Here is a 22,249-nt window from a genome sequence, read left to right as displayed (position 1 = left end):
CGATCAAATGCTAGAAAGATTATCCAAACAGACACATGTTTGCTTTCTAGATGGTTGTTCCGGTTTCTCTCAAATACCTGTGTCAAAAGAGGATCAGGAAAAGACCACTTTTACTTTCCCTTTCGGTACCTTTGCTTATAGACGTATGCCTTTTGGTTTATGTAATGCACCTGCTACCTTTCAAAGATGCATGACTGCTATATTCTCTGACTTTTGTGAAAAGATTGTTGAGGTATTCATGGATGATTTTTCTGTATATGGAACTTCTTTCGATGACTACTTAAGCAACCTTGATCGAGTTTTGCAGAGATGTGAAGAAACTAATCTTGTCTTGAATTGGGAGAAGTGCCACTTTATGGTTAATGAAGGCATTGTCTTGGGGCATAAAATTTCTGAAAGAGGTATTGAAGTTGATAAAGCTAAAGTTGATGCTATTGAAAAGATGCCGTGTCCTAAGGATATTAAAGGTATAAGAAGTTTCCTTGGTCATGCCGGTTTTTATAGGAGGTTCATTAAAGACTTCTCAAAAATTTCCAGGCCTCTGACTAATCTCTTACAAAAAGATGTCCCTTTCGTCTTTGATGATGATTGTGTAGAAGCATTTGAAATACTTAAGAAAGCCTTGATTTATGCACCCATTGTTTAGCCACCTGATTGGAATTTACCCTTTGAAATTATGTGTGATGCTAGTGATTATGCTGTAGGGGTTGTTCTAGGACAAAGTGTTGATAAGAAATTAAACGTTATCCAATATGCTAGTAAAACTCTAGACAATGCCCAAAGAAATTATGCTACTACTGAAAAAGAATTTTTAGCAGTTGTAAAGTTCAGACCTTATATTGTTGATTCTAAAGTAACTGTTCACACTGATCATGCTGCTATTAAATACCTTATGGAAAGAAAGACGCCAAACCTAGACTTATTAGATGGGTTCTCCTACTACAAGAATTTGATTTGCATATTATTGATAGAAAGGGAGCTGAGAACCCCGTTGCACACAACTTGTCTATGTTAGAGAATGTTCTTGATGACCCACTACCTATTGATGATAGCTTTCCTGATGAACAACTAGTTGTCATAAATGCTTCTCGTACTGCTCCATGGTACGCTGATTGTGCTAATTACATCGTTGCTAAATTTATACCACCTAGTTTCACATACCAACAAAAGAAAAAGTTTTTCTATGATTTAAGACATTACTTCTGGGATGACCCACACATTTATAAAGAAGGAGTAGATGGTGTTATTAGACGTTGTGTACTTGAGCATGAACAGGAACAGATCCTATGCAAGTGTCACTCCGAGGCTTATGGAGGACACCATGCTGGAGATAGAACTGCACATAAGGTATTGCAATCCGGTTTTTATTGGCCTGCTCTCTTCAAGGATGCCCGTAAGTTTGTCTTGTCTTATGATCAATGTCAAAGAATTGGTAATATTAGTAGATGTCAAGAAATGCCTATGAATTATTCACTTGTTATTGAACCATTTGATGTTTGGGGCTTTGATTATATGGGATCGTTCCCTTCCTCTAATGGATATACACATATTTTAGTTGTTGTTGATTACGTTACTAAGTGGGTAGAAGCTATTCCAACTAGTAGTGTTGATCATAACACCTCTATTAAGATGCTTAAAGAAGTTATTTTTCTGAGGTTTGGAGTCCCTAGATACTTAATGACTGATGGTGGTTCACATTTTATTCATGGTGATTTTCGTTAGATGCTTGCTAAGTATGATGTTAATCATAGAATTGCATCCCCATATCACCCACGGTCTAGTGGTCAAGTAGAACTGAGTAATAGATAGCTTAAATTAATTTTGCAAAAGACTGTTAATAGATCTAGAAAGAATTGGTCCAAGAAACTTGATGATGCATTATGGGCCTATAGAACTACATATAAAAATCCTATGGGTATGTCTCCATATAAAATGGTTTATGGAAAAGCATGTCACTTACCTCTCGAGCTAGAACATAAGGCATATTGGGCCATTAAAGAGCTTAATTATGATTTCAAACTTGCCGGTGTGAAGAGACTATTTGACATTAGCTCACTTGATGAATGGATAACCCATGCCTATGAGAATGTCAAACTGCTTAAAGAAAAGGTTAAAAGATGGCATGACAAAAGGATACAAAAAACGTGAGTTTAATGTAGGTGATTATGTATTGTTATACAACTCTCGTTTAAGATTTTTTGCAGGTAAACTCCTTTCTAAATGGGAAGGTCCTTACGTTATCGAGGAGGTCTATCGTTTCGGTGCCATAAAAATCAACAACTTCGAAGGCACAAATCCAAGGGTGGTGAACGGTCAAAGAATCAAACATTATATCTCAGGTAATCCTATAAATGTTGAAACTAATCTTATTGAAACCGTAACCCCGGAGGAGTATATAAGGGACACCTTCCAGAATGTTTCAGCCTCCGAAAAGGAAGAGGTATGAGGTACGGTAAGTAAACCGACTCCAAAACAGTTCTAATAGCAATTTTCTCTATTTTTGAATATTTAATAAAATAGGAAAATAAGAAGCAGTACGGAAAGGACACGAGGCATCCACGAGGGTGGAGGGCGCGCCCTACCCCCTAGGCGCACCTCCTTGCCTCGTGGGCACCTCGTGTGCCCTCCAGACTCTATTTTCTTGCGCGATACTTCTTTTGGTCGGTAAAAATTCATTATATAATCTCCCGAAGGTTTTGACCACCGTACCACGCAAATATCTCCTGTCTTTGTTTTGAGCTGTTTTTTTGACAGACCTAGATCACCATGACATCTTCAAGCACCCCCAAGGACAAGTTTTTCGAGAGGGTCATCAAACCCTACCTCGCGGAGGTGCTGCAACACCCTCAAACTATTGAGTTGCGTGAGGGGGTGCTGCACATCCACAATGTTGAGGGACCAAGGAGGACCGGAAGCGTGGAGACAAGACTCGAAGCAATGGAGCAACAAGTTTTCAAGTGCCAGGGGATGGTGGAACGCGGACTCGACGCCAACCACATGATGATCGTGGAGTTCACCAACAATCACAAGCTGGATGCCAAAGACATTGGGGAGACCATCTTCAAGCTTCACGAGAAAATCGAGCACCTCCAAGCCCAGATCTATGACCTGCAAAACCAAAACTGTGAGTATGAATATAGATTCAAGAGGATGAGTTTGGCTGCAGATTCAAGGATCCCGGAGACTCGATCATCCTTCTGTGATGGTGAGCCTATGCCTTGGAAGATGGACGACAAGCCTACATCATCATCAACTCCATCATCACTACCACCAAAGGAGAATTGAGTATCGGGTATGGGCACTCCCCTTGGCAACTGCCAAGCTTGGGGGAGTGCCCCGGTATCATATCACCATCACACCTTTTATCTTTACCGTTTTTCTAGTTCGATCCTTTTGGTAATATCTTGATCTAGTAGAATAAAGTTTTAGTATGATTTAGTTTTGAGTTTTGCTTTATGATCCTTCTATGTAATCGAGTACGTGAGCCATATATAATAAAGATTAGTGTTGAGTCAAGGGCTTGGTTATCTTGCTATGATCTTGAGGGAATAAGAGAAAGGATAAAAAGAAATAAAGAGCTATCACATTGATCTTATGGAGAGTAATGACTTCACATATAAAGAGTATGATGAATAAAAATTGTTGAGAGTTGACAAACATAGTTTTGGTCATCGTTGCAATTAATAGGAAGTAATAAAGAAAGAGAGGTTTTCACATATGAATATACTATCTTGGACATCTTTTATGATTGTGGCACTTATTAAAATATGACATGATAAAAAGTTGATGTTGGACAAGGAAGACAACGTAATGGGTTATGTTTTCTTACATTCGAAATAAATCATATTATCATGGATCATCCAACATGTTGAGCTTGCCTTTCCCCCTCATGCTAGCCAAATTCTTTGCACCAAGTAGAGATACTACTTGTGCTTCCAAATATCCTTAAACCCAGTCTTGCCATGAGAGTCCACCATATCTACCTATGGATTGAGTAAGATCCTTCAAGTAAGTTGTCATTGTTGCAAACAATAAAAATTGCTCTCTAAATATGTATGATTTATTAGTGTGAAGAAAATAAGCTTTATACGATCTTGTGATGTGGAATTAATAAAAGCCATGGACTTCATAATAAAGGTCCATATCACAAGTGGCAATATAAAGTGACGTTCTTTTGCATTAAGATTCCGTGCATCCAACCATAAAAACACATGACAACCTCTGCTTCCCTTTGCGAAGGGCCTATCTTTTATTCTTGTCTTATACTTCATACAAGAGTCATGGTGATCTTCACCTTTCCTTTTTACATTTTATCCTTTGGCAAGCACTGTGTGTTGGAAAGATCCTGATATATATAGCTAATTGGATGTGAGTTTTCATGAACTATTATTGTTGACATTACCCTTGAGCTAAAAGGTTGGGAGGCAAAACTATAAGCCCCTATCTTTCTCTGTGTCCGATTAAAACTTCACACCCATAAGTATTGCGTGAGTGTTAGCAATTGTGAAAGACTAAATGATAGTTGAGTATGTGGACTTGCTGAAAAGCTCTTATATTGACTTTTTCTGATGTTATGATAAATTGCAATTGCTTCAATGACTGAGATTATAGTTTGTTAGTTTCCAATGAAGTTTCTGATTCATACTTGAAATTGTGAATGAATTGTTACTTTAGCATGAGAAATCATATGACAATATATATGACTTTGTTCTAAGAATGATCATGATGCCCTCATGTCCGTATTTTATTTTATCGACACCTCTATCTCTAAACATGTGGACATATTTTTCGATATCGGCTTCTGCTTGAGGACAAGCGAGGTCTAAGCTTGGGGGAGTTGATATGTCCATTTTGCATCATGCTTTTATATCGATATTTATTGCATTATGGGCTGTTATTACACATTATGTCGCCATACTTATGCCTATTCTCTCTTATTTTACAAGGTTTGCACGAAGAGGGAGAATGCCGGCAGCTGGAATTCTGGGCTCGAAAAGGAGCAAATATTAGAGACCTATTCTGCACAACCCCAAAAGTCAAGAAACTCCAGGAAAGTCAGTTTCAGAATATATATATAATATTGGGCGAAGGAAGCACCAGAGGGGGCCACCCACCATCCACGAGGGTGGGGGCGCGCCCTACCCCCTGGGTGCGCCCCTTGCCTCGTGGGCCCCTGGCAGGCCTCCGGTGCCCATATTTGGCTATATGAAGTATTTCACCCTGGAAAAAATCATAAGAAAGTTCTCAGGACAAAACTCCGCCGCCACGAGGCGGAACCTTGGCGGAACCAATCTAGGACTCCGGCGAAGCTGTTCTGCCGGGGAAACATCACTCCAGGAGGGGGAAATCATCACCATCGATCCTCTCATCGGGAGGGGGTCAATCTCCATCAACATCTTCACTAGCACCATCTCCTCTCAAACCCTAGTTCATCTCTTGTATCCGATCTTTGTTCCAAAACCTTAGATTGGTACCTGTTGGTTGCTAGTAGTGTTGATTACTCCTTGTAGTTGATGCTAGTTGGTTTATTTGGTGGAAGATCATATGTTCAGATCCTTTATGCATATTAATACCCCTCTGATTATGAACATGAATATGATTTGTGAGTAGTTAAGTTTGTTCCTGAGGACATGGGAGAAGTCTTGCTATAAGTAGTCATGTAAATTTGGTATTCGTTCGATATTTTGATGAGATGTATGTTGTCTCTCCTCTAATGGTGTCATGTGAACACCGACTACATGACACTTCACCACCGTTTGGGCCTAGAGGAAGGCATTGGGAAGTAATAAGTAGATGATGGGTTGCTAGAGTGACAGAAGCTTAAACCCTAGTTTATGCGTTGCTTCGTAAGGGGCTGATTTGGATCCATATGTTTCATGCTATGGTTAGGTTTACCTTAATACTTCTTTTGTAGTTGTGGATGCTTGTAAGAGGGGTTAATCATAAGTGGGATGCTTGTCCAAGGAAGGACAGTACCCAAGCACCGGTCCACCCACATATCAAATTACCAAAGTACCGAACGCGAATCATATGAGCGTGATGAAAACTAGCTTGACGATAATTCCCATGTGTCCTCGGGAGCGCTTTCCTTTATATAAGAGTTTGTCCAGGCTTGTCCTTTGCTACAAAAAGGATTGGGCCATCTTGCTGCACCTTATTTATTTTTATTACTTGTTACCCGTTACAAATTACCTTATCACAAAATTATCTGTTACCAATAATTTCAATGCTTGCAGAGAATACCTTACTGAAAACTACTTATCATTTCCTCGTTGGATTCGACACTCTTATCGAAAGGACTATGATAGATCCCCTATACTTGTGGGTCATCAGTCGCCGTTAAGTGCCTCTTCGTCCAACCCCTGCCCATGACGCCTCGCTCCAGCGGCCGTAGTCGAGGTCCATGCCCTCGCTATTGGCCCTCCCCAACCCATTCTACTACTCTGGCATGCTCGCGTTGAGCCCCTGATGTTGATGCACCTCTCTCCCCTCTTCCCTATGCCTTGTAGGGCCCCGCCACCTAGCTTCGAACGGCGTCGCCGCTGGCCTCGGGCATGCCCAAGACTCCGGTTGTCCCGCTCGCGCTACCACCTCTATTGGATGCGGAGCGAGCCCAGGAGCGCGTAGGACGAATCCACCCGCCATTTGGTCGCCGAACAGAGCTCCCACGCCCTCTGTCGCAGTCTACGCTCGCCGAGGAGCTTAACCCCAGTGGTTAGCTTAGGATTAGTGTTAGGTTAGTCTTGCCTTGTCTAATTAACTCTTAACTAGTCAGTTGCTGACTGGGCTGACTTCAAAAACAGGTGGGCCCCTCTCTCACTGGTCAAATACCGCTTTGACCTCGTCCATGTCAACATTTGATCGGGGAAAACCAACCAGGGACATTTCTTGACCGGGATAGTCGAGGGGGTTAAGCGGGCAGAAAAAAACATCAGGGGTTTATGTGAACCCCCAAGTTTCTTCGGGTAATAAAATGGACTTTCTTCTAGGGAAATGATTAGCATCCATCGGCGGATTGCTCCCAAACATCAAACGCCTCCATTGTCTACTGTTAGAAATATGCAACTTGTATTCCCATGAGGCCATAGGCCGATATATATATACATGTACAGGCGTGTAACATATGCAGAAAACCCCTTATACAACGGGATAAATACAAAAGGGTACATGACTTATATTATAACTCTAACACACACACACCCCCCCCTCAAACTCATGGTGGATGAACAACACTGAGTTTGGAGAGATAAAAGCCACTAGTCTGGGCCTTCGTCAGGAAATCCGCCAACTGTAACTCGGAAGGCACATACTGAAGAGCAATAACCTGATCCTGCACACTAGCGCGCACATAGAAAGCATCAACACCAATATGCTTGGTGAGCTCATGCTTCACAGGATCACGCGCAATGCTAATAGCACATGTACTGTCAGATAAGAGCAGAGTCAGTGTAGTGACAGAAACACCAAAATCCTGAAGTAACCACCGTAACCAAGTCACCTCTGCCGTCAAAAGAGCCATTGCTCGCAACTCAGCCTCGGCACTCGAACGGGAAACTGCAATCTGTTTCTTCGTCTTCCAGGCAATGAGAGAACCACCAAGAAAAACACGGTAAGCAGAAAGTGAACGGCGATCTGAAGGATCACTAGCCCACGTAGCATCCAAATAGGCCTGAAGCTGTAAAGAACTGTAGCGAGGAAAGAATAGACGATGAGAGATCGTGCCCCGAAGATATCGGAGAACACGAAGCAGATGACTATAGTGAACCGATGTGGGAGCAAAGATGAACTGACTCGGAATATGAACCGGATAACAGATGTCTGGACGAGTGACAGCTAGATAGACAAGGCTGCCAACAAGATGGCGATAACGCGTCGGGTCAGGGAGAGGATCACCATCAGTAGCACGGAGGTGAACATTGAGCTCCATAGGAGTCTCAACAATGCGCTCGTTAGTAAGAGCAGCACGAGCAAGAAGATCCTGGATATACTTTTCCTGGGATATAAAAAAGCCATCAGAGGTAGAAGAGACTTCAATCCCAAGAAAATAGCGAAGAGGTCCAAGATCAGACATAAGAAACTGCTCACTAAGACGGGCCTTTACAAAGGCAATATACTCGGGGTCATCCCCAGTGATGATCATGCCATCAACATAGAGAAGAAGAAGAGTCCGACCACGAGGAGAAAGGTGAATAAACAATGCTGGATCATGAACACTTGCTGAAAAACCAGTGGCAGTAACCACAGAGGCAAAACACTCGAACCAGGCGCGGGGGGCTTGCTTAAGGCCATAGAGAGAGCGACGAAGACGACATACCATGCCATCAGGAACAGAATACCCAAGTGGTGGCTGCATGTACACCTCCTCACGCAGCTCACCATTAAGAAAGGCATTCTTAACATCAAGCTGGGATATAGACCAGTGGCGTGCAGAGGCAACAGCCAGAAGTGTACGAACAGTGGTCATATGGGCCACGGGAGCAAAAGTCTCGTCATAATCACGACCATGCTCCTGCTGAAAACCACGAGCCACAAGATGAGCTTTGTGACGCTCAAGAGAACCATCGGAGCGAGTCTTAACCTTGTAGACCCACTTACAAGTGATGGGACGGACTCCGGGAGGAAGAGAAACAAGATCCCAGGTACCAATGCGTCCAAGAGCAGCAATCTCCTCTGCCATCGCAAACTGCCATTCAGGATGAACAACAGCCTGACGATAAGAAGTCGGCTCAAGAACAGCAGCACCAGCAGTGGGAAATCCAAAGCGATCAACAGGCGGACGAGGACGAGAACGCAAGCCATAAGTAGGCTGAGAGGAAGATGACGACTCATCCACAGAGGCATCCACAGGTCGTGAACGACGAGTGTAATGCTGAGGAAAAGATGGAACAATAGAAGGAGGAATCGCCAAGGTAGAATCGGGGGGTGGCGACGAAGAAGTCACCAGAGATGAAGGTGTAGAATCCGGTGACATGCTAGGCGAGGAGACCGGGGAAGATGGTGGCTGCAAATCGACTAGAGGTGGAGAAGCAGAGGGAGTGGAACGAATAGGCACAGGCTCGACAGGGGTAATAGGTGAGTCAGGAAAAGTGAAGAAAGAGATATCCTCCACTGAAACAGTCAAGGAGGATGTGCGTGGGTAGAAGGGACGAGACTCGTCAAAAGTCACGTCTCGAGAGATACGCATCCGACGACCGATAGGATCCCAACAACGATAGCCCTTATGCTCATCATTGTAGCCTAAGAAGACACACTCAACAGACTGAGCGGTCAGTTTGGTGTGTTCGCGAGGGGCAAGTAGAACATAGCAAACACAACCAAACAAGCGAAGCATCGAATAATCGGGAGAACGGTCAAAAAGACGCTCGAAAGGAACACCACCCTGTAGAGTAGCGGAAGGTTGTATATTGATAAGATAGGTGGAGGTGGAGACGGCCTCAGCCCAAAAATGAGGCGGGAGAGAGGCAGCAATCATCAATGCATGAGCCGTCTCAAGAAGATGTCGATACTTTCGCTCAGCCACACCATTCTGAGCATGAGCACCAGGACAAGAGAATTGAGAGAGAGAGTTCCTTGCTCAGAAAGAACACCACGCAACATCTTAGAGATATACTCGCCAGCGGAGTCAGCACGAAAACACGAATGGGTGAAGAGAACTGAGTATGAACCATGGCAGCAAAACGCTTATAAATAGACAACACCTCACTACGAGAAGTCATGAAGTAAAGCCATGTGTAACGAGAGAAATCATCTATGAAAATAATATAATATTTATGACCACCTTTCGAAGCGAAAGGAGCCGGACCCCAGACATCAGAATGTACTAAACCGAAAGGACGCTTAGACACTAACTCACTATGTAAATATGGTAACTGAATCTGCTTGCCAAGACGACAACCCTGACACTCTAAAGAGACATCTCCTGAGACAGACCCCAGAAGACCTCGACGAACTAAAGACGACAACCGAGAGCCACAGAGATGACCAAGTCGATGATGCCACTGCTGGAAGGAACCAGTAACGGAGGCGACTGAAGCGGAGGAACTGGCGATGGTGGCGGCAGCGGAAGGAACATGAAGCCAGTCCAACTCCCAAAGACCCTGAGAATCACGGCGGCGAGGGCCAGCCCCAACCAGAGTGTGCGTGCGACGGTCCTGGACAGAACAAGAGTCAATGTTAAGGATGACGCGACAACCAGAATCAGTAAGTTGACCAGCAGAAAACAGATTCATAGTGAGTCGAGGAACATGAGCAACATCATGAACAGAATAAGGAGTGGAAAGATTGCCTCTATTAGCAACAGAAAGTGGAGTACCATCAGCAGTGAATACATGAACAGGAGAATCCAGCAATCGAAGAGAGGACAGAGTGGAAGAATGAGAAGACATATGAAAAGAAGCTCCAGAGTCCAGAACCCATGGGGATGTACCTGACTGTGTAGAGGGCGGTTGCTCAGTGCGGGAAGCATCAGTCACAGAACCAGCAGTACCCATCGAGGAAGAACCTGAAGCCGCGAGCAGACACTTAAGTCTTAGAATATCCTGCTCAGTCAAAGCAATGGCGGAAGCTATCGAGGTAGATGACGAAGTCCCTGAAGATGATGATCGCGCCTTGCGCAAGTGTTTCCTCTTCGTGTAGCACTGGGACTCAATATGACCATCATTGTTGCAGTAGTCGCAATGTGGACGGGGGCGACCTGAGCCTCCAGAAGGAGTGGGAAAAAGCGGCAGAGCACTCGAGCGAGAAGGGGTCGGTGCAGCAGGTGGCGTGGAAGAAGCCCGAGTAGCGAGCACAGAAGGAACCTCTAGCAAACCAGCACCACGTAAGCGAGTCTCCTCAGCACGAATCCCAGAAAGCGCCTCCATGAGTGAAATACGGCCACGAGCAAACAACTGAGCACGTCGGGGCTCAAACTCCTTACGGAGCCGAGACAGGAACTCGTAGACGCGATGAAACTCCAAACTGGCCTGGACAGCTTGGCAACAGGGGCAAGTACGACAACCAGCACTGCAGAGAGAATCAAGCTGGCGCCAGATAGCAGAACTTTGTGCATAGAAGTCATCAACAGTAGAGTCACCCTGCTGAAGAGCATGCTCCTGACGGACCACAGAAAGGTATAAGACATCACCAGAAGGCTGATAGCGCTGGCGAAAATGGGTCCACATCTCAAAGACAGTAGGAAGACCCAGAAACTCAGAAGCAAACTGAGGCAGAACACTAGCAGTGAGAACAGCTGCAGCACGAGCATCATCATCAAGCCACTGGGTGTAAACAGTCAGAGCACCATGATACGTCTGAAGAGCCTCCTCATAAGCCAAAACCCTCTCATCATAAGCACGATCAGCAGCCTCATCAGCAAGCTTAACCGCATCCTTGGCGGCCTGATTAGCATTCGTAGGAAGAACCGATGGAGTCGGCGGAGTCGGAGCCACCGGAGGAACCGGACAGCAGACCTCGCCAGAAAGAACACCCCAGAGACGGATGCCACGCATGTGAATGCGCATGAAACCAGTAAACTCGGTGTAGTTAGTACCATCAAAGATCACCGGACAGCGAGGGACAGCAACATAGCCCGATGCAGCAGACATTTTTTTAACAGAGATCAGCGGGAGCAGGAGATCAGGGCCCCTGCGTCGCTTGGGGCCGGCTGGGAACGAGACTGCAGCTGGGAGCAGCGTCGAGCGAGGCCAGCTGGGGAACGAGGCCAGCTGGGGAGGGATCCGCTCGGGAGGGCCGGATCGAAAGATCCGATCGGGAGGGGTCGGCTGGAGATCGAGCCTCTCGGGAGGGCCGGCTGGGTAGCGAGGCTAGCTGGGGAGAGTCTGATCGGGAGGGCCGGCTGGGGAGATCCGATCGGGAGGGCCGGCTGGAGATCGATCCGATCATCGGGGGCTTTGATCGGGAGACTCAGGAGATCGAGGACCGGGGCTTCGATCGGAGCGAGATGAGACAGGCGACTGGGAATCGATAGCACGAGTTGCAACGTGCAGACAAAATTAGCCTAGCTCTAATACCATGTTAGTAATATGCAACTTGTATTCCCATGAGGCCATAGGCCGATATATATACATGTACAAGCGTGTAACATATGCAGAAAACCCCTTATACAACGGGATAAATACAAAAGGGTACATGACTTATATTATAACTCTAACATCTACCACGTGTCCATGTGGCCCTGCCCATTGTTCACCTTTCCTTCCCTAGAAACATCACGATCCTATAGCTCTCGTCTCACCAAGGAACAACTGCAAGGCCTCGGTTCGCACGGGTATCGATTGTGAAAAGACTATAAATTTCTGCAACAAGACCTTTGTTGCGAAAAAATTCTGCAAATTTTCTAACTTCTGTAATAAGACTTTTATCACAAATTTTTTTTGCGACAAGACCTCTATTGCAAGGAAAAGAAACTATAACAAAACCTTTTGAAAAAAAATCTACAATTTGACCTCTGTTATAAAATTTTCTGCAACATGACATGTGTTGAAGAAATTTTCTGAAACACGACAGATGTTGCAATGCTACAAGGTAACGACCACTAAAGCATATCAGCGCCCAGTTAGTAATCATCAACACAATAAATAAAAAACAATGAGAAACTTTTACCATCATACCACGGATTGCAACGGCCGCCTCCATGTGTCCTAGTGAAGGCTCGCATGCCGCCCTTAGCCGAACACCCTTTTCTACAACAAGGGCTATGTTTCTGAGATATATGTGGTGTTGTAATGGTCTACGACAAGATCTATGTTTTGCAGCAAAATCTTTGTTGCAGAAATTTTCTGCTACAAGACCTTAGTTGCAAAAAAAAAAAAAATTGCAACATTTTTCAACAAAACCGTCATTGCAAAAAAAATCTGCAACAAGACATGTTGCAGAAGTAGTTTGCAACAAGACATCTGCTGCAATGGTGAAGGCGCACTTCATGCACCGGATCCAACAAGACATCTGCTGCAATGGTGAAGGCGCGCTCCATGCACCAGATCCAACAAGTCATGACTGGGCCGATCTTTTCGGCCGGCGGACGCGTAGCACGCCCCTTTTTTCTACTACATTTCATAAAAAATCTAACATCCACTCCAACCTTTTTTTAAAATTTCTTTCTTTTTCACGTGGCATCATCCAACACTCCTTGCTAATCCCACAAGTATAAGATTCAAGTGGGTATGGCACTCCAAGCCTATAGTTTTCCTATTCTTGTGTTCTCAAAATCACATTTTCTGTTCCTGTGTTTTCAAAATCTTGCGAATAAAAAGCCCACAAATGATCTGGAGAACCATCTGGAACTAGGCATCAAGAGATGTTGACACTACGGACTAAATATCATGGCAAACTGGCAATCAGATAGGTACAAGTTTCACAAGCATGAATCGACCACAGAGACATTGGTGGCTAGTCTAAGGGCCTGTCAAGGACAAACAGCTCCTAAGGAAAATGAAATGCAGACCTCTGCACATCACCAGCCGATAAATTCACCGGTTGAATTGAACCATCCTACTGCTGCATCATTGCCGATCAAAGACATCTTTGCAAGTAAGCAAAATCACTCGAGCCATGAATCAGGCAAGAAGCTCTCCTAACGGCATGATCATCAGCCGCTTACTTGAATTATCCTGTGACAGGCTTTGACATTCTTCCTCGTCTCAGGAAGCCACTTACATGGAAGCCTTTGCTGCGTCGCTGACCATACGAGTTAGGGCTTGGACAACTTCGGACATTGGTGGCCTGAATTCTGGCTCAGGCTGCACAACAAGTTCAGGTCAGTCACACAGCTCATCTTAGTGTAAACGATGATATCAGATACACCAGATCACACAAATATTACCTGAATACAGCTGCCAATGACATCAGCGAAACGCGACAAAGCCTTTTCAGAACATTGTCCTCTAATCAAAGGATCTACCATCTTTGATATGGCATCAATATCATAAAGCTGAGTAGAGGCCCATCGCACCAGATGTTGCTCAGCACGTGGACGGGAACTGCAATTCCATTACATGGGGAAAAAATATTAAGTTCAAATTCATGGGAACTCATCTGCAAGCAAAACAACCATGATTGATGAGTGTGAGAAGTAACTGGCATGGGGATTGCTTACCTGTCATAAGGTTCACGTCCTGTTAGAAGTTCCAACATAATGACGCCAAAGCTGTAAACGTCGCTTCGATCACTGAATGATCTGGATTCATGCACTTCTGGGGCTTCATAATGGAACAAGGCATGCAAACTGCCAGATAACTGACACCCAAAAGAGTACAAGATTTAGGAATGAGTAAAATAATAAAACCAAGCTCTTTTTTCTCATCTATCACAAGTTCTTTGGTTGCCATGGTTGCTATATGACAAGAATGTTCTCTTCCAAATCCTAAATTTCGCAGAGAATCTTTAGACTAGCCAGAAGAACAGCAACCAAAGGAAATAAAGGCACGAATGACACAGCAGAGGCACCAAATCATGATTTACACATGCATAGCTATGTCTATGCCTAGACAGTCTAAATTAGTGAACATATATGTAGTGCATTTAGGTTCCACAAACAGCAAAAATGTGCAATTCTAGAACACTGTACATATATATAATCCAGCCCATGCCAATGATTAATACCCCAAGTAATTTGACATGTGACATGCTTCTTTTCTTCATTGTAGATCAGCATGAGACTCTCTAGATCTTTCTCTCCATAACTAATGTCAGCCTTCTAGAGATATTGCTGTAGCACATAATGGTGATTCATAACATCTGAAGTTCCGCGACAACCTCAAGAGTTCTGCAAAATACAATGCTAAAATATTTTCACCATTGTTTACCTGAGACAGCGATGCAAGTCCACACTCGGAAATTTGGACTGCCAAAGTGCTATTAAGGAGAACAACAGATGGTTCAAAATTTTGATGTACAAGTGGTGGTTGACGGCCATCATGAAGATATCTGCAAATCAACATATAAATGTCATTTTCAGAGTCATATTTAAAAACTGCACACGAGTCAGAAAATTTACAGCAATTATTTCTGCTTACTGTAATGCCTTTGCTGCTTCCACAGCAACTTGGAGACGAGCATTCCATGACAATGCGTTGCTGGGTTCATCAACATAATGGAGTTCGTCATGTAGAGTCATCTTACTACAATGCTCGTAGACAAGTAGCCGCTGCTCAAACTCCGCACAGTATCCCACAAGCGCAAGTATATTAGGATGACTTAGTTCTGAAATGTTCACAACTAGTTCTAGAAAGACATCAACTGGTACTCTTGAGTTATCAATGTCAATCTTCAAAACTTCTAAAATCTGCAAACCGAGTCAATATTGTAAGTGTAGAACTGATAATGGCATCACCAACGCAATCTTACTATAGTAACTATCTGAATGTCTTTTTTAAAGTGTGTACCTCTCCATCAGGAAGTTCCGCCAGATATACTTTACCAAACCTGCTATCTCTTATCAAATTTTCTTCACTGAAACTGTTGGTATATTGTTGAAGGGATGCAACAGAGAAGGACTTGACAGTAGTTCTAAGATCTATCTTCCCGAGTGAAGGTACTCTCCCCTTTTTAGTACGAACACTGGGACTGACAGTGGCTTTTTCAGTACGCGGCGCAACAGACTGCGGAAGACGCAGTGGTTCTTCCACAAAATCATCAGATTTTTCCATATCAATAACATGCTCCTTTTGTTTCTTCGTGATCACCCCAGGAATAGCTGTTATGTCAGCATTCTGGTTAACCTTCATATACCGAAATATATGATGTACAGTATTTTATTCAGTTCTCTTTTACCTCTCATCGGCGAATATAATGTAGCCTCCTTTTCCTTTGCGTTATAAGCAACATTAGTAGCTGTTACATACAACCTTCAAATGTCAGAGTCAATCTAGACGTGAGGAGCCGAGGACTGGCTAGCTACCATTCAGCCATGCCAGTGTTTTGTTTTAAGTGTTTTATACACTCAAATTTGCAAAGCAGTAAACTACAACACATATGGGCATTTACTAAAGTTGCTGCAACTCACCATTCATCGATGCATTGACTTTCAGCTCCTCACTTGTATTAGAAACCACATTTGAAGCTGCTGCCAAAAAATTCACATGTCAGTTCCAGGGGGAGGTATCAAGACATTTACAAGAATTCTTTTGCTTGATAAGAGAGCAGAATTAGGACCTTTCCCTACAGTATTCGTAGGTTTTACCAAATGTTCCTTTATTTCCGGCACTTCCTTGATTTTAGGCTCTCCAAGCCTCTGAGGTTCCCTTCCTATCTTGCTTTTCGGATGCACATCTTTCTTTGACTTCCTTTCTTTGTGCTTGGATACACAAAACATTACCATTAACACAATAACCACTGCTGATACCACCCCAACAAGAATGTATCCAACGAACTTGACTGTCCAAATAGTATGTTTTCCTGATGCTGGAGAACTTCCATTTGTCACATCAGGCGACTTTGTAGGTTCTTTTGAGGGGACATGCCCTGTTGAAGGTGATAGTGATGGAGATGGTGCTGGTGCAGCAGGCAGTGGAGATGGAGCTATGCTAGTATTAAATGGGTTGCCATCCCTCCTGCGTAGGAGAGCAAATTTTGTCAGCATAAACACAAGTTACTCATGAAGTTGTTAAATTGTTAGTACGAATAAAGGATAGAAGGACATCCTAGAAGAAGAGAAAGGGATAGAAAGGCTTGTCTTTAAACATGTCTCTAGTATTCCCAACTAGAGGCATGCAAACACAAATAATCAAGAACAATATCTCGATAAAAGAGGAGTGTCTTACTGAAAGTTTGGGACATTGAATAACTTCGTTGGCACAGGACCAGAGAAAAGATTATTCTGTATATTCCTGTCGAATGCAAAAGAGTTATCAGAGAGAGGGAGTAATCTACAAAGAATGAAATAGCAATTATTTTGTTCTTTTGAAACTTTCCAAAAAAAAAGATTTGTCATACAAATCTTTCAGAGGGAGATCTTGCAGGACATTCAGGGTCCCAGATATTTGATTGTCTTGAATATGCCTGCGCCGATAGCAGATTTTCTTAAGTAGTTTGACACTAGCGCACTTTATCAATGAACTAGGCATAGATACTCACAGGGTAGTCAATGCTTTTAAGTTTCCCATCGAAGGCGGTAATGGGCCAGTCAAGTTGTTGGAAGAAAAATCTCTAATGAAGAAGGTTGATTGACGATTGTCATTGTTATGAAACATCGAACAACAACTAATGCTATCATGTAAACCATTAGAGAAGTCAACGCGCTCTTACAAATTTATAAGTCCAGTGAGTGCTGAAAATACATCTGGTATGTCCCCAGACAAACGATTGCTGCTGAGGGACCTGCAAAGCAAAAGAACACAAAGAGGGACAGTTTGAGAAAATAACCAGGAAGTTTTAACTTTCTGAGAGCTGGTGGTCATGCATTGGTAATAGTATACTTACATGTCTGTCAAAAGTGTAAGCGTCGACAATGTACTTGGAAGGCTCCCACTTAGCTGGTTTCCTGAGAGGAAACTATGATTGACAGGAGAAGGATTAGTAAAGAAATAGCTACGCAAGTGGAGTGGAAGAGCAACAGAATGCTCGAATGGACATACAAGCGCTGAAGTGTGACCGGTAGATTATCAGGTATGGTTCCACCAATATTGTTGTTGCTAAGTTCTCTGCATAAACCAAGAAGTGTTATGCGATGACTCGGTAGCATAGCGTCAGTTTAGGACCAAATAAAACGCAATCCCAAGCTCCACATGCAATCAACTTACAAGGTGATTATCGATGTGAAATTCGCAAGTGTATTCCCTAGCTGTCCACCCAAACTTATACCACTGAGAGTTCTGCCCAAGAAAAAGAAAAAAAACATCGTTCAGATAACCAAATAAAGAGCTCAGCCACAGAGAAAATCAAGCAACAACACAGCACCACTAGCCACATACATGGCGGTGATATTCGATGCCGCGCATCCAACGCCCTGCCAGTTTTCGACGCAAGGGTCGCCGCCATTCGTAACCCATCCAGGCAAAGACGGGGATCCAAGCGCCGTGTACAGGCCATTTATCGCGAACACTATTAAAACCAAATAAAAGAACACAGCATAAGGTATACTATACATAAGATTATTGCAAGAATAATAATATTGGTATTATCCCACGCATCATAAGAATAATCTGCGCAGTACTACAGGACATAAGTGTAGGTCATGAAAACATAAATAAACAATCTGGAACCCCTGGATGGCAGTACTACCAACTACTGGACCAAGAAGGATTCTAGGAGTAGTATTTTATACCGTCTTGCTCGTAAGTGTAGGTCAGCGAGAGCGGCAGCGCCGAGAGCAGCAGCAGCAGCAGCAGAACGGCGGCGCGAGAAGCCAGGGGCGGCGGCGCCACGCGCACCGAGCGTCTCATCGCCGCACGCGCATCCATGGACAAATCAATCCTCCGCCGCGGGCATCACCTGACCTGAAAACAAAATTTCCACCACGGATGCGGCCTTTAATCTGTAAAGCGGACGGCCAGATGAACGATGGATATGCATGAGTTTTCTTTCAAGCCCGGGAGAGATAAAGAAAGCAACAAACAAAAACGCACAAGGAAGTCACGCAATGCCGATGAGCGATTTTATTCTCGTTTCGTAACGGAAAAACGGGCCGAAATCCCGCAAGAAACCCGCCTGCGCCCCCATCCGTCCCCCGAAAGAAACCTATTTTCCCCACCCAAGAAACAGAGCGCGGAGGCCAAAAGCAAAAGCGCCGAGGACGAGAAAGGAAGGGAGGATGCGTCGGATACCTGCAGATTCTCGCCGAACCTACGGCCGGCCGGCCCCTGGAGCTTTTGCCGCTTTATGGAGCCGCTCGCCACCGAAAGCCACCACCAGGCAGTGCGACCAGCGACTCGGCGAGCAGTGCGACTCGTCCCCCGCTTTCTGCGGGCGCGTTTAAAACTGCTGCTGGAGCTCGGAACGGAAGCCTTGGCCGCTAAGGATTTCGCTGGGGAGGAAGAAAGATGGGGCGGGAGTGGCTGGGCACGGGAGGGGGAGAAAGAGGACAGGGACGGGGCCGATGCGGATAGATCTACCGCTGCTGCAAATCCACCGCGGAGAAAGGGGACTGGGGGCCGGAGGCGGTCGGCGGCAAGCGGCGGGCGGATAGGCCGGGGAGCGTGCGCTGTGACTGCGAGAGCCGAGGGCAGCAGCTGGGGCAGGGAGTGAGTGAGGGAGGAATGAGCAAGAGGACAAGAGGCGCAGCGCAGCAAAGCAGCGTGGTTTATTTGAACCTATTTTGCGCTGCCAGCCGTGCCGTACAGTGGGCAGCACTAGGAATGAGCAGTGATGGCGATGGTGACGCTGGTTTAGAAAAATATAGATGCTTTGATTGGGTGCTAATGAAATGGGGAGGAATGGCTCGAGGGAACCAGGGGCAAAAGGTAGGGCTGTGGTTCCATCTTTAATTAGGCATGGCATGGCATCCGGTGCTCCTTTTTGCACAGGGTCGTTGATAACGTAGAAAAATGCTGTGCTCTACGACTACGTATGTGTGGATATGAAGTGAGTGCTGTTGATTTCCATGTCACGTAAAGCCATTTTTTGGGACATTGGTGTTTGGTGCATATGAACTTATCTTCTTCTTTTCTAAAGATACATTGCCATATTTTGGTGGGGCTTGGAGTTGTCTGATCATTCATCCTAGCGCGGATCTGGCATCCGGAGGTGTGGCGTGCCCATGGCGGCGCAAGGTGCGGCATGGTGCTCAGTTTGCTCGATGATTGTGGTGTTGTATGATAGTGACGACGAGATGCATCATGTGACATTGTTGTGGCTCGGGTGGCGGTGTTTCGATGGGCAGGTTGCAGTGATGATGGATGTGGTGAGCTCCGGTGAAAGCCTAGCACCGACCTCAATCGTTGTAGGATGAGATGTCATACCCCTTGTTGGAGGTCGAGGAGCCCCTTCACCGCCCTTGGTCAGTGTAGGATGAGATGTCGTATCCCTTGTTGGAGGCCGAGGAGCCCCTTCACCTCTCTTGTCATTGGGTCTCGGGTTATGAAAAACCAAAGTTTCGCCTTGGTCGGAGCGGTGTTGGCGGCATACTCATCGCTTCCTACTTGGGGCATTGCCTTGGATGCTCAGTATTTCCACCATTGGGCAGTGTTTTTACAGACTTTACAGATTGTTTTAGATGGTTAAAACCATACTAACTCGTCCTGCTCGAAATCATGTTAGCAAACGTTTCAGGAGCAATGCTAGAGCGATAGACATATTTTACAGATTTTACGGATTGATGCTAGTTGGCAGGTTTTGATTGGGATTAAAAGAGGGAGGCCGGCCTCACCCCATGAAATTGATGGAGGGGGAGGGGGTAATTAGTGTGGAGAAGCCCATGAACCCTTCGTTGTTGTCCGTGAGTTTAGAATTATCGACGTTTTAGTTACCCTGAGATATATGTTACTACTCCTCTCAATGGCTCCATTCGTTAGTTTTACTAGGATATCTGCTATAAATGCAGGTATTTAAACGAGAAGATCGTAACTGCCTGACACGCTTTGTTTACTCCCCGATCTGTGACACGGAGTGCGGCAATTCTGTTCCTAACGTGGGATCTGGGATTTGTGATTCCTGTGGATATAAAAGACCTTTATTAAACGACCTGATGCCCCCCCATTTACCCACCGGGATACGCGAAACCGTTGCCAAATGCGCGTAATAATAATTACCCACTCAATCAACGGTAGTAGTACTAATAGCAGCGCTTACCGCTACGAGCGATGCAGATCGCAAGTTCGCAACGAACGCATGGCTAGCTCTAAACAAGAGAATAACCCGTCACGCCGGCGAAGATGCTACAATGTGTGGGACCATCAAAAAGTTTAGTAGTAGCATAATATATGCGCCCCAGCAGGTAGGTAAATACTGTGGGGTTAATAAAAGAGTTTACTTTGGGGCTCCCTTGCTTTGTGCCCGTGAGTAGAAGGGCGCGGCCAATCCGGAGCCCTGCAAATGGCGACAATGATGAGATGAGGCCCCCTTTTGTTCCCGCCTTTTGAAATTTTGGCGTCTCTCACCAATAATGGAGGAGGAGGAGGAGGGGGAGCCGTCCGGGTCAAGGAGTGTGTGCTGTGCTCCCCACCGCTTGGACGCTTTTGTGCTAGAAAATTGTCCCGTCTTTCTTTCCACCCACGAGATAGATTGATACTACTAGCAGTGGATATACTACAGAATCGGGTGCCAAGATAGATAAAAACTTGTACGTCCCGGCAACGTAGCATCCGGCACGGCACTGCCTCCTTCCGTGCACCTACAGCCTACAGCCACAGGTGAAGCACCCCTCCAAAAAAACAAAGCCACAGGTGAAGCAAGCGCATGGGCCGCTTCCGTCTCCCAATTCCCCGTCAGACAAAAAGAAGCAAAAGCCCAGACGTTTTGGTCCACAGAAGAATTTCATAAACCCCTCAAAGAAAAAAGAATTTCATAACGGCTACTGAACCTCCTGCCCCTTTCCTTTGAGACTAAACCGCCAATTAATTATACTACAGTAATAGCTTATGTCGTGGTCTAAGTAGCCGTTATAGGTCTGTCGTAGCTGTGTCAGTCTCGAGCTCCTACAGCGGCGTGGCACCCTAATCCACCCCGATTAATCTAATATAATCAGGCGCAATATGATTCATTAATAATCAAATACTGTACTAGTAGTACTTGGTGGCGACACGAAAGCGACGCCCGTCCTCACGTGCGTCGCCGTATTCACATCGGAACCGGGGTATTCAAGAGCAGCTGCTAATCGCGTCGTACGGCGCTACAGGGATGTGTGTGGACTGGCAGGCAGGCAGAGGAGATTAGCCAAGGACGCACGGACGTGACAGAGAATTGGATTCTCTTCTCCCTGCACCGCAGCTACCAGAAAGAAAACTGGTCACCGGATTCACGACGATTTGTTTTGGTTGGGTTGGGTTGGAATTAGATTCAAGAGGGGCTCAGACGTGCCGGGAAAACCGCTGAGCTGAACTCAATGCCTTGTTGTCCAGGAGGCCGAGTCTGACTAAATTCAGGCAATGGGTTGTTGGGTGGTACTGTATGTTCATATGGCAAGTCAAACCTAACGGCTTCAAATGGTATAATCCTGTCATTCAATCTGACCCATGATTTTGACCGGGTTCCAACTTCCAGGTTTCCATCATTCTCGCTACACTACACTTCTTTTAAGGGAAACTGAAAGCCCAGCCCCCCACCACAACTTGCTGCTTCAGGTTCAGCATCAAACAGGCAGACAGGCGAGAAAGAA

General features: G+C 45.1%; 2 protein-coding genes across 4 annotated transcripts; both read right to left on the bottom strand.

Moving 5' to 3' along the window:
- Positions 1-9,982: 9,982 nt before the first annotated feature.
- LOC147984458 (uncharacterized) lies at positions 9,983-11,336 on the bottom strand. The gene is made up of 2 exons (XM_087539755.1): positions 10,427-11,336; positions 9,983-10,151 (listed from the first exon to the last, which is right to left on the bottom strand). Exons 1-2 carry the CDS (start codon positions 11,160-11,162, stop codon positions 10,105-10,107), a joined length of 783 nt encoding a protein of 260 aa, XP_087395881.1. The 5' UTR covers positions 11,163-11,336; the 3' UTR covers positions 9,983-10,104.
- Positions 11,337-13,298: 1,962 nt separating this feature from the next.
- Positions 13,299-19,242, bottom strand: LOC125536587 (protein STRUBBELIG-RECEPTOR FAMILY 3). 3 transcript variants are annotated; one of them, XM_048699830.2, is made up of 19 exons: positions 18,762-19,242; positions 18,263-18,434; positions 17,910-18,039; positions 17,739-17,810; positions 17,574-17,639; positions 17,419-17,490; positions 17,245-17,316; positions 17,074-17,145; positions 16,933-16,998; positions 16,761-16,826; positions 16,153-16,550; positions 16,004-16,063; positions 15,772-15,831; positions 15,384-15,694; positions 15,015-15,283; positions 14,805-14,925; positions 14,096-14,235; positions 13,823-13,979; positions 13,299-13,739 (listed from the first exon to the last, which is right to left on the bottom strand). In XM_048699830.2, the coding sequence occupies exons 2-19, from the start codon at positions 18,396-18,398 to the stop codon at positions 13,653-13,655; spliced, it is 2,355 nt and encodes a 784-aa protein (XP_048555787.2). In that variant the 5' UTR covers positions 18,399-18,434; positions 18,762-19,242; the 3' UTR covers positions 13,299-13,652. The 3 variants fall into 3 exon arrangements, with proteins under 3 accessions (XP_048555787.2, XP_048555789.2, XP_087399684.1); XM_048699832.2 differs by having other exon boundaries at positions 16,004-16,060; positions 18,762-19,238; XM_087543558.1 differs by lacking the exon at positions 18,762-19,242 and having other exon boundaries at positions 18,263-18,452.
- Positions 19,243-22,249: the final 3,007 nt, after the last annotated feature.

The sequence above is a fragment of the Triticum urartu genome, chromosome 2A (assembly GCF_056163025.1).
Source record: "Triticum urartu cultivar PI428250 chromosome 2A, HENAU_Tu73, whole genome shotgun sequence".
Lineage (NCBI taxonomy): Eukaryota > Viridiplantae > Streptophyta > Magnoliopsida > Poales > Poaceae > Triticum > Triticum urartu.
Note: the sequence above shows the minus strand (reverse complement) of the source record. Positions and strands in the feature narration are given on the sequence as shown.

Excerpts from the sequence above, each read along its gene's own strand:
- LOC147984458 (XM_087539755.1), bottom strand. The coding sequence starts at position 11,162 with ATGTGGACCCATTTTCGCCAGCGCTATCAGCCTTCTGGTGATGTCTTA. Across the intron at positions 10,152-10,426 it reads ACCGCCCTCTACACAGTCAG|GACCGTCGCACGCACACTCT; the intron begins GTACATCCCCAT and ends TGTTCTGTCCAG.
- LOC125536587 (XM_048699830.2), bottom strand. The coding sequence starts at position 18,398 with ATGGATGCGCGTGCGGCGATGAGACGCTCGGTGCGCGTGGCGCCGCCG. Across the intron at positions 17,317-17,418 it reads CTTACACTTTTGACAGACAT|GTCCCTCAGCAGCAATCGTT; the intron begins GTAAGTATACTA and ends TTTGCTTTGCAG. Across the intron at positions 16,551-16,760 it reads TTCAATGTCCCAAACTTTCA|GAGGGATGGCAACCCATTTA; the intron begins GTAAGACACTCC and ends TCTCCTACGCAG.